This window comes from Centruroides sculpturatus, unplaced genomic scaffold (genome assembly GCF_000671375.1).
Source record: "Centruroides sculpturatus isolate CEXI.00-Female unplaced genomic scaffold, Cexi_2.0 scaffold94, whole genome shotgun sequence".
In the NCBI taxonomy this organism is placed as follows: domain Eukaryota; kingdom Metazoa; phylum Arthropoda; class Arachnida; order Scorpiones; family Buthidae; genus Centruroides; species Centruroides sculpturatus.
Genome location: NW_019384400.1, coordinates 991 through 14,100, shown reverse-complemented (window position 1 = coordinate 14,100; position 13,110 = coordinate 991). Strand labels below are relative to the sequence as shown.

At 30.0% G+C, this 13,110-nt stretch overlaps 1 protein-coding gene across 1 annotated transcript in view; it reads left to right on the top strand.

Annotated features, from left to right (window-relative positions):
* The window catches only part of LOC111618604 (E3 SUMO-protein ligase RanBP2-like), a gene marked incomplete at its 3' end in the record, with an annotated part of 120,004 nt that extends 107,165 nt beyond the window's left edge, over positions 1-12,839 (top strand). Inside the window, exons 20-23 of the mRNA XM_023360160.1 lie at positions 1,359-1,543; positions 8,218-8,385; positions 9,123-9,971; positions 12,638-12,839. Of these exons, the coding sequence (XP_023215928.1) occupies positions 1,359-1,543; positions 8,218-8,385; positions 9,123-9,971; positions 12,638-12,839 (1,404 nt within the window). The remainder of the gene's footprint in view (positions 1-1,358; positions 1,544-8,217; positions 8,386-9,122; positions 9,972-12,637) is intronic.
* Positions 12,840-13,110: the final 271 nt, after the last annotated feature.

The following is a 13,110-nucleotide window of genomic DNA, read 5'->3' as shown; positions in this document are numbered from 1 at the left end:
GAACTCATCTAATCGCCGCTGTTCGAAAGGACTACGCCCGACAACGTTAGGAAGAACTTTGTGCTACTTGAAAAACGTATCAACGTTCGAAAGAACTTTGTGAAGACTAATCAACGATTCAACCCAAGACTAATCAACGATTCAAACCAAGGTATTTATCCTCGCGCGAAATATATGTGAGCTCTCTCTGTCAGGAATACGGGTAACCGAAAAAACTTAGATATGTTAATTAACCCAATTATATATAGCTATTGCGATTGTATATAGTATGAACAATAAACGGGTATTACGTCTAGATGAGTTAGAGTGTAATTCCTCTGGTTCTCTCGGTACGTCTCCATCCCGGAACTAGATGTCCACAACGCGACCGTTCGCGTAACCAAATAAACAGCCAATAAAATTTTTCTGTGTCTACTACAAGACACAGTGGTGTCATCCTGACAGGGCGCCAAAGAGGTGCCGACCCTGCGGTCACAATATTATCAAGGTAACGATTTTTCTAGTATGCTCTCATTGAAAAACGCACTGTCTTGAGTATTTCATTGGTAAAAATGATCCATATTTTCATGCTGTAAATTAAATTCTTTACAATAAATTTGTTGTTTCCATTATAAAGCTCTGCATTAGTTACATTGACTCTGATTGTCTTTGTTACAGGTAAATGCCACCTACCAGAGTGATTTGCAAATGTTGAATTTTTCTTTCATAAAATGTTTTGAATATTCTTGTAACAATAGTCCGCTTTAGTATATTTTTAAATTTTTTAAATTATTGAAAAATAACATCTGAATAACATAAAAGGTTTGAAAAGCTCTGTCACACTTCATTTGATTTAAAACAGATCTCTGGGCCACATGCTGCTCTCTGAGACTTTTTCGTGACTTGCATACTATTAAGATTCTTAAAGGTACTTACATTGTAATTTACAATATATTCATGTGTCCAGTGAAGAAAATTCCTTAGGCTATATATAAATGATAAATTTTGAAGATTGCTTATTCTTAGTATTCAAATTTCCTTTACAAATGTAGAATTCATTAAATTTGATATTTGATCCAATTTTGCATCAAAATAGTATTGTCTGGCCCTTTACAATAGAATGGTTAACTATATCTAATTTACAGTTTAATATGGAATGAGGAAAAATTTTTGTACTTAAATTCATAAAAAAGAATGTACAATAATACCTATTTTAGTTTGATTTATCAGTATATGCATGTAATATTTGTTTATTTAAAAAATGAAATTAATGAAATAATTAGAGATACTGATGATTAGAAAAATTTATTTTTAATACAAATATTTAAGCTAGAAAAAGTCTAATATAATAATTAATTATATTATAAATATTCAATTAGGTATAAGAACAATAGGAAATGCCAATGAGACAGATGACGATGAATCGGAGTCTTATTCTCACAGTGGAAGCTTAGAAGAGGAATACAAGGATGAAAAGTCAACTTTCAACACTTCTAATTTAATTTCTAGTTTCCTTAAAGTAAAACAAAGGAAAAATATTAATTCAGTATCTTCAATGAAAAAAGTAGGAACAATAAATTGTTATATTAAATTTATTTTAAAAATAATTTAGCTTATGTTTTTTAGATTTATCACTTACTAGAATTTAAAAACATTTACTTATACATTTAATTAAAATTGTTTATAGTGATTTTTTTCAATGTAACTTCACATTTTGTCTGTTGATAGCAATATCTTCTATGTCCAAAAATCCTTAAAAACTTAAGGGAATTGTGAAAATTTAAAATATCAAAAATTTTTAATCTAAATCAAATAATAATCTTCAGTTTCATTACATCAATTACTTTTAAAAATCAACTATTGAAAAGTTTCAATAGTTGAATTTTAAAAGTAATTGTTGATAAATTTTCTAATACAGTAAACCCCCACTAACTTGGACTGAAGGACAGGACAGTTTTAATAAAAATTTTGACACCCTGTAAAAATATAACTTTTGAGACTTATACAAGATTAAAAATGAAATTGTTCTATTTTGATATTATAAAATTGGTAAGCAATTAATTTATCTGATGGGACTGATGAAAACAATAAATCATATGTACTGTACAGTACAGTAAGACCATGCTTCTCGCGGGGGATACATTCCTAGATGACAAAGTGCTAAACGAGGTCATTTTAACACACAGTAAATAGGGAATGGGAAACACGCGACCAAAAATAAACAGATTTTACTTTAATTTTAAGTTATTTTTATATTAATTTGCATAACACTATATGTTAAAAATATGACACTTCCATGTTGCGGCGTTATTGACAGCGATTTGTTAAATTTCAGACGTGCTCGCTAGTACTTTCAACAGTTTACAACCGTCGTCTTCAGGCGAAATCAAATACCTTTGTTTTCGAATTGACAGCTTTTAACGGACTTTCCAAATTACATAATGTTAAAAGCTAAATTACGTAATGTTTCCGTTAAAAGCTGTCAATTCGAAAACAAAGGTATTCGATTTCGCCTGAAGACGACGGTTGTAAACTGTTGAAAGTACTAGCGAGCATGTCTGAAATTTAACAAATCGCTGTCAATAACGCCACAACACGGAAGTGTCATATTTTTAATTTCTAAATGCTGGCGTGAAGTGAACTACATTTTCATTCAACACTATATGTTAACACAAACATATGCACACAGAAATGTAAAGTTCAATTTTTGTGATGAAGGTACTGCCTCTTCTGAAATTCTTGTTATTTTGCAATAAAGTTGTGAAGTTTCATTTGTTGCTTTTTTTCCTTTCCTTAAGCAAATGTCAGTAGCAGGAGATTGTGTCCAAATGCTTGTCTTGCTTTTGCACTCCTTTCAAAATCTGGATCATTCACTACAACAATACCAACGATTTTAGTTAGCATTACCAAACTTTACTATGGACATCTGTTGAGAAATTCTTTTGGTTCTTCATTTTCAGAATCTCTGTTTTCCAGTTCTACACAAATTCCTTGTTCTGTCAGTTCTTGAAGGTCATCGTTGGTAATGCTCTCACCAGAAACTTGCAGTAACTCCTCAATATCCTGCTTGTCTACATCTCTTAATTCTGTTGTATCAATTAGGTTGACAATTTGATCAATCTAATGGTATAGTGATAGGCTCTTCTCATTGAGAATTCTTGGATACCTCCAGCCAAAACTTCTTCCACACTTTGTTCACACATTTATCAGTTAATTCTTGCCAAGCAAAGTCAATATTTTCTATGGCATCCACGATGTTATATTTTTTCAAAATTGCACCAAACAAACATAGATTTAAGGAAAGTACTTTTGCTGATTGGTTTGTGTTCAGGAATAATTATATTATATACGAATCAATGAGATGCCACGATAATTTGAATCAGCATAAATTTTGAGCTTTCCCTTAGGCTTTGAGCATACTGCGTTATATCGAGGCAGCATTAAGTGGGGTCCTACTGTACTTTAAATTTGTTAATTGTTCTTTATCAAGTCTACAATGTAATTAGAAATGTTTTGACCAGATGACTGTGCATAAAATGTCAGCTTACTGCTGTAAGAATCTGGATGTGAATTCACTGGACTCTGAATTTATCACGAACAATACAGGTTAGAAATGGTGAAATTATGCTAACCAACACTGTTGATCACAGTTTATATAATGGACAAAATTATGGTAGGACATACAGCTTTAATGTACTGGTGCTTTGTTTTTATGTATTGAAATGGATTCCTGTTTTGTTTTTATGTATTGAAATGGACTCCTGTTTTTGTGACTCTGAATAATAAGACAAGGCCATGACTGGACTTCAAAAGCTATTCAATTGTAAGAGATGATGGCAAAACCAGTTCATTCCAGAATTGTTTAGAGAGCAAGCTTTGCTTGTTCTTTTATTTTTGATAAGTGTTCTAAATTTTGTTATGAAATTAATCAATTATTTAGTTAATTTAATTTATTAAATAAACTTTATTTTTCATACAAACATTGTTTTGTTGCTGCATGGTCTGTAATTATGTATATTAGAAATACTGTTTTATTTTAGAAAAATTCTCAACAAAATTAATGTCTAACAATGATGTGTTTATAATAATAAATTTAGTTATTTTACATTTTTATAATAGACATTCAAATATATTGGATCATTGCAAATGAAAAGGCTGTTTTATTAAAATATAAATTTTCTGGCCTTTTAGTTCTACTTTTTTCTATGTGAATAGTGCTGTATGTTTGCAATTGGAAGAGCACACATATAATATGTGAATTTAAAAATGGTAGTTCCACATGTTTAAGAGTACTTTTTCTGATGGCATGAAATAAAGGAAATTGAATAATTTTCTTTTACAAGTGTAAGCAGGAACATAATGCAGTTGAAGAAACCCAAAAGGCCAATAAAACTTTTGGTGAAGGTTCTGTGAGTGAGCAGAACACCGGGCATTGCTTCAAAAAATTTCATTCTGGGAATACAAATTTCAGAAATTAGAATTGAAGATCATCATCAAATTGGAACATCAACCAACTGTCGGGAAATCACAGAAAGGTTGAGCATAATGGACATTATTCAACCATTTCTCGACATCTAAACACATTAGGGAAAGTCAAAAAGCTTGACAAATGGGTACCACACAAACTTAAATGAGAGAGATAAGGAGCATCATTTGGAGGTCTTCAGTTTTTTAATTATTCATCACAAAAATGAAAGTATTCATATTAAATTCTTCCCCATCCGCCTTAATCTCCAGACTTTTTGCCAACAGACTATCACCCTTTTTTTTTTTTTAATACATTTGGACAGTTTTTTGGCAAGGAAAGTCTTCAAGAAAGAGGATGTGATAAAAAGTACATTTATTGACTTTTTGTCTTGTTCTTGTGATTTCTATCAAATTGGCATTAATGTATTTCTATTGCTTTGGGAAAAGTGTATTATTGTTAGTGGAAACAATTTTGGTTGAATATGCAAGCTTTAAATTAAATTATTGATAATAAACATTCAAAGTCAGGAGTAAAAATTGGCCATTTCATTTGCAACAACCTAATAGAATGAAAGAATGAAAAGTGCTTTATATTAAGAAAAACTAAAAGTTTTTCTTTTTAATAAAAAAAAAACATTCTCAATTACTTTAGTAATTCTTCCTTTTTTAAAAACTTCACAATACAGCTCTCCCTTGATAGTCCGACGTTTTTTAATCCGACATGCTCAGTAGTCCGACGCACCTCATGTCAAGGTACTCATCCCCGTTATGTGTCTGCTTGCACAGAAGCATGTCGCGACGTGAATCTCCCCATTCAATTCTTACACAATGACACATTTTGTGTGTTTTCTGTGAGCATTTGTGTTCGAACAGTTGGAGTAGGGAATATTGTAAGCTACTGCTAGCAAAACAATGCAAAATATGTAATTATTTTCGGTAATCAGGACATTTTTGGTAATCCAACACCCCTTTGGTCCCATACCTGTTGGACTATTAAGGGCGAGCTGTATAGTGTTTTCATTAATTTGATATGCAATGAACTTGAATATTGGCATTATAAAGAATATTAATAGAAATATATTGATAAACATTTTATTTTCAACATTAGAGACTAATCAGTTGTTAAATTGTTTTGAGAAAGCACAACATTAATATTATCAATCTACTTTTTATTATATTTATCAAAATTTATATCAGTTATTATGGTGCATCCCATAAATATAAAGGCACAACTTGTTATGAAAATGAAAGCTAAACTAATTATCATGTAACAAAACCAATTTAATTTTGAGGTAGTTACAACTTACAAATAAACATACTAAAAAATCATGTAATTATATTGTTTAACAACTTAACAATAAATTAATTTAAATCAAAATCACATTTCTTGCTATTCCAAATATATAAAGGCAGGTTCAGTTTTCTAACAATAGAGGTCATACAGTACTACAGTATAACTACCATGTATTTCAAATGTTTATTTCTGTTGTGTATTGATGTAAATGAATTCTTCTTCATCATGGGATTTGCAAAACCCTTAACAGATGTTTAAAAAGGCAAGATTTCAGCTTTAAGAGATGAAAATTACTCAGCTAGAGCAATTGCAAAGAAAACTAATCATTCTCCAACTGTAATTGACAATTTTATAAAGCTTGGAGACAAATACAGACAAAAGAAATAAACAGGTTGACCTTCAAAGCTTACAAATAGAGGAAAATGTAGTATTTTGAGGGAAATCAAAAGCAACCAAACATCTTTATGAAAACTAGCATCAAAACCAGAGCTTAATGTATCAAAATCTACAATTGGAAGAATTGTTAGTACATGTCAGCATCTCATCTATAAGAAGAAAAAGCCTGCACCATCACTAACCCTTTCTATGAGCAAAAGTGCTTGCAGTGGACATGGGAGAAAATGGGATGGACATACATGTGGAAGCACATCATATGGAGTGATGAGAAGTTTAATTTTGATGGAACAGATGGTTGGACTTGTTATTGGCATGATTTGAGGGGTAAGGATGAAATATTTTCAAAATGGCAGCAAGGGGAAGGCTCAGTGATGGTATGGGGTGGGTTTGGTTGGTTTGGCAAGACAAATATTGCATTCCTCAATGGCCGAATGAATGCAAATCATTATCAAGACATGCTAGACAGTTATCTTTTGCCTTGGGCTGATGTAATTGCTGGAAATCATTGGTTTTTCCAGCAAGATCCACACAGCCAAATCAATTTATGGATGGTTTTTAAGTAATGAAGTCCCAGTTATTGATTGGCCAGTTCGTTCCCCAGATTTGAATCCAATGGAAAACCTATAGGGAATCTTAGCTATAACTGTATATGCTAATGGGTGCCAATATAACAGTGTAGATGAGTTAAAACATGCAATTAATATCCATTGAAAAAAATAATTACCAATAGTCCTTCAAAAACTTATACAATCAGTGTCAGACTGTATCTACAAGGTTATAATGAAAAAGGGGAAGTGTATTGGTTATTAGTTGAGTATTATTAAAGATTTGTAACAATACTTTCTACTGTTCTAGTGACTTTGTATTATGCCTTTTTATTTTTGGGACAGTGAGAAATTGATTTTGATTTAAATTAATTTATTGTTAAGTTGTTAAGCAATATAATTACATGATTTATAGTATGTTTATTTGTAAGTAGTTACTACCTCAAAATTAAATTGGTTTTGTTATATGATGATTAGTTTATCTTTCATTTTCATAACAACTTGTGCCTTTATATTTATGGGACGCACCTAAAATGGCTAGATTTAACAATTTCTATATCATTGATATGATTCTAGATTATTGATGAATTTAATAACATGTTCATTTGCTATCTTGATTTATAGCTAGCTGTTTCAGATAGTGTGAAATAATTTCATAATAGAATGCAATCGTAGTCATTTCAAAATATTCTGAAATAACATAGTTTTATTTTTAAGAGAGATCCTCAATTCAAAAATCATATTTTATGAACTTATAACTTACATTGGTAGGAGAGAATATTAATGATGATTTTTGTTTTGTACTAAATTGCATGTCTTTTTTTTTGTAATTTTTGAATATATAACAGTTAGTAAAATATTTTTTGTTGACATAACATTTTACACATCCAAAAAATAATGCTTTGAATGAATTTTTTTTTAGAATTAATTTTATATCGCAAAACGTTGCTATTTTGTGAATGTTAATAAACATAAATTTGATTGTTAACAAGATTAGAATCTAGTGATATTAAGGGAAATAGAATTGACAAGTAGATTTTTCAATTTATAGAAGTTAATTGTATGTAAATGTAGTAATACCTCTGTTTTTGTTGACTCCAGTTATCATCGATTTTTTTTCTGCGAAAAATTTGTCTTGGATTTTGTTTGCGTGCCTATATAACCTCACTGATAATTTTGTGAAAACAACGGCTGACCCACACATTTTCCTGCTTAGTGTGGTATTACATGAGCATTACCCTGCATGTCTAGCCAAACAATTCTCATTGTTTTCCTTTTTTTTTTTTTTATTTATTTAGCTCCATCATGGAAAATGCCATGTTAAATGTTTATTTATTCTTTGCATTAGTCTTTATATTCATTTTACATTAATTTCTTATTGTTTTTAGTATTAAACACTATATTTATTCTCTAAAAATGTGTTTTTGGTATGTATTTTGGAGTGTCTAGAACATTGATTCATATGGAAATAATTGCCTCAGTTTTAACATTAGATTCAATACTAAAGCTGATATAATTTTAATAATTTATTTTTAGCATTTACCACCTAGTCCAGAAAGACTTGATGCTCAGATTCGTGCTCTTGCACTTTCTCACGATACTCTAGTGAAAACTCTATTAGATCAACAGCATCATTTAATTGAAACTAATCGTGCAATTGTTGAAGAATTGAGACAGAATAAAATGGTTGTCGAACAGTTAAAGGTATGTTGTTTGTATTTTGTAATCAAAATTGAAATAATTTAAATAGAATTGAAATATTAAAGTTCTTTAAATTTATATACCAAGCAACTCAAGCTGATATTATTTAAAGGTTAATAAAACCAAACTTGGTAAAAAAAAAACTTGTCAGCTGGGTATTCTTTTGCATTTATTATTATTTTTAATTAAAATTTTTATAGCAGTTTTTATGAGAAAACTATCTGGAATGATTATTCTAGATAATTTTTTTTTCTTTGATATGTTTCTGTTTATAAATAACTTAATTATTCTAATTTTGTTGGTATGGAAGCTAGTTTTGTGCAATAGTACATTTTAATAAATTATGAAAGCTGTCAAATTGTCTTTTTCTCAGTACAATATTGATATTTTAATATGAATAATAAAAACAAATTTATATAAACTTTAAAATGTAAACCGAATCATCAAAACAATAATTTTATTATTGTTTGGATTATAGTTAGGAAATTCATTTCTGGACAGCAGTATCTCATCATATGATTAAAATGTACAGAAGATATAAGTTTTATGAATGTTAGATAATATATATTATTTCTAAAGACCTTAACAAGAATGAAAATATTTCAAACAGTTTGGTTTTTATTTGTTTGATTATAAAATTATCATAATCTTCAAATTATATATCTAAATTTTTATGTTGTGCAATATGTAATATTCTTTAGAGAAGTTTTAAATTTCATTTGTTTGTTCTGTTTTTATAGAAACAATTAGAAGAGCTCCACATATCAATTGGGAAAGATGCTCACCTAAAAGGACATGTAAAGTCTGACAGTGTTCATACTGAACAAGAGGAAGAGGAGGAAGAAGGAAATGGATATACAGATGGTTATTGGGAATACTTTGTGGATGGAAGTGGGGCTGTTACTAGACCTGACATTGACTATAGAGTTAATTATGATATATGTCAACCTCCTAATCCTGTAGTAACAGATACAAATGCACCTGTAGTAAATTATATTTCACAACCAACTCCTATGACTCAGTATCGTTATCAGTATCCACCAGCTCAAGATACAAACAGAATCTATTTTCCACCACTTGGACCTGGATTACCATTTACTGAAGGCCAACAGTTACCTCAATTTCACTTTCATGTTTCTCCTGTTCCAGATACTTCAACTACTCGCTCATCAGTATTTACACGAATTGCTCCACCTTCGACTACTTTTACTCAACCAACTACTATTGTGACTACTTCATGGGCTAGTAAGCCAACTGTTACGCCTGGAGTTGCTCATCCTTTTCAAATTCCAGTTCCGACAAGTGCAGTAGGAATGACTAATCCACCTTCAATATTATCAACACCATCTTTAATTACAACACAAGTACAAGTTTCATCACCAAACATAAGTCATAATTCACAGTTACAGACTCTCTTAGGATCATCAACACATTCAAATCCTCCAGTCGATGTCTTGGTCACTCAGTCATTAGGGACAGATAGTGCAGAATCAGATCAAGAGAGTACAGGAGACATTAGTGGTGACTTCAAGCCTGCAATACCATTACCAGCAGAAATTGATGTACACACAGGAGAAGAAAATGAAAAAGTAATGAATATTTTAATTTATATTTTTATATACTATATTTACTCAAATTTAAGATTCATCTTAATTTCAACATGCTCTCTCTCTCTCTCTCATTTTTTTTTGAAAAAAAAATAGACAACTTAAGACAATAAATACTGAACAAATAGACTTTGTTCAGTGTTTGTTGCAAGTAAAGTAAGTTATCACTGTTTTCTGTTATATATCACTGTTTTCTGTAGTATCAAGATATGACACATGACCACCCTCTATCTCTCCATCCCCTTAACCTTTTACAACCAAAATTTAATAGTATCAATGCCCTTTATATGCAAGCTACCATGTCAAATTTCATTTCTTTATCTTTACTTTTTACCCCATCCTGAGATATTAAGCAAAATAGATGCCCAACACACACACATCCACAGAAATTATTATTATTATTTTTTTATTCAGGAGGTCTCAAAATGTGGAGATTTGCAAAAATAACTCTGAGGGTCAAATTTGACATGATTTCAATATGTGAGAAGCCAGGAGCAAAAGGGACTGTTTTCTAAATTCCACTTATTTGGCATAGGTTGGTAAAACCCACTCACATTGTCATTGGATGGTTAGGAGGGCAAATAATTGAGTGGGGAGGTTGTGATGAGTAAGTCAAAAGAAGTCCTTAGCTCAATTAAGACAGGGAGTCAGGTTTAAACTTTAATAACAAATAAAGTTTAATATAATCTAAATCTAAGATATACATAGGTATTATACAGTAGGTGGTTAAATGCAATTAAATATAAAATCATACAAGGCGGTGACTATTCAAATTCCTATGCCACAAGGCTATTCCTAATTTTTTGAACGCGGAGAGAGAGTTTACACTTATCAATCCAAAATACCTCAAATCTTCATTGATCATTAATGTGACATTGTTCTACAGTCTTGAGAAGGATTCTCTGTCGAGAGATTGGATCAGGTCCATTTTATGGAGGTAGGGGCATATAGAGCTCCTTCTTGCTCTTCCTTTTTCACTAATGTAACAAATGGGGCTGCCGTATGACAAATGCCTGGAACTCTCAGTGTCTCGTCCTTTTATGCATTTAGACTGGGAAACTGATTATGTGATCGGCAATTGTTTGGAAACGAAGGTTGATTTCACAGGTGCTAGTTCAGCTAGTTGATGCAACAGTGTCACTTACTTTCTTCTCTTTTCACAATTGGATGTTATCATTTTGCAACTAATTGTTAACATTTAGCAACTAACTAATGTTAGCAACTAAGGTCTCGTCTATTTGTTGACAGAGAGTGTCACTTATTCCATAGCTTGTGCAATGTTTTCCAACAATTGCGACAAATGTTATATAAAAATTTTCTTAAAAACATATTAAAATATCCTTAAAATCTTGAATCTCACAAATACTTTCCCTTGTTATGTATACATAATGGCCAGAAAAGTGAAAGTTAAGTTTTTTTATGCATTCTTGCATTATTTGTCAAGTAATATTGATACAATGATAAAAAATAATAATTTCATTCTATTTTAAAAAATTAAGAACTTTTTTAAAATAGAATGAAAATTTATCATTGCATTTAAGGACTATATATGTGTATACCTGTATATATATTACATTAATTTAATGCATATTTTAAACATTACTCATTAAGGTTTGTTACAAAATATAAATAGACATAAATAACAAATTTAGAAAATCAATGAAACAATCCTGAAATAGAAATTATCTATAAAATTACTGAAAGGATATATTTCCTCAATAAAATTATGCAAATTAACACTGAGTTAGATGACAATCAAGACCCAGATACAGAGGAAAGCTTAGGAGTTGAGGCTGTAATTAACCGTATATGAACTTCCAGTCTGGACTGAAAGTCATGTGATTTCAATTAAAAGTTTTAACCTTACTATATAGAGTGATAAATTTGGTATAGAACTTTTTTAAAATAGCATTAATTTAATGCATATTTTAAACATTACTCATTAAGGTTTGTTACAAAATATAAATAGACATAAATAACAAATTTAGAAAATCAATGAAACAATCCTGAAATAGAAATTATCTATAAAATTACTGAAAGGATATATTTCCTGATTCTTATGATAAATAGATGGGTAATTTATCACTTAACCTTCAAAGGTGTACAATATTCTTGTGATCTCATGAGAAATAACATCATAGAGAAAAAATAATCACAGCTTTAGATTCTACATCAAAAGTTATATTTATTCAAATTAAATTATGATTAAAAACTGCAGTCTGACAATGTCACAATGAGTAAATTTGATTTTTAAGCTCTGAATCCTTCTCAAACTAGAAATCATTTCATTAGCAACAGAAAGAAATTTTAGATTACTTTACAAGCAATAATGAAGCTAGGAATGTGATTATTATTTAATGGAAATAAAAAAAGTTATTGTTTACAATGATTTCTGATAGATTTGTAGGATAAAAATTTGTTTTATGCACTGGTGTAGATGCTTACCAAAGTTATTATCTATGGTTTTCAGTTATGGCTTCACTTTTTCTAACAAAATAAATATATAAAGTTATAAGTAATTTATATGCTGTAATGTGCAAAATAATATATTTTTTTACATTCAGAGCATTAGAAATTTTATTTTATTATATTTGAAAAATTGTGATCATATATTAATTATTTTGGTGAAACAATTATTTATTTTACAGGTATGGTTTGAAGAAAGAGCTAAGTTATTTAGATTTGTAGATAAAGAATGGAAAGAAAGAGGAGTTGGAACAGTAAAAATATTACATAATGAAGCATTAGGAAAAGTTCGATTATTAATGAGGAGGGATCAGGTAAATAGGAAAAAAACATATAAATTTTATTCTTCTCTGATTATTTTAAAATTTATTTTTTTAAATGGAAGTATGAATGCAATAGAAATGTATTTATTTTATGTACAGTAGACCCCCTATAACGCTTAGATACGTTCCACGTTATTCGAATTTCACGTTGTAGGAATCCTTAAATACATGAGCCAATCGCAGCCCGATACATGTGAAGTTTACGGACTACGGCTGTTTGAAAGGTTTTCTTCCATAAAATTAATTGATTCTAGACTAATTCGACTCAACATTTCCAAAACATGTATAATTTTTTGGGAATAATCTGTATAAACTATGCTATAAACAAAAAA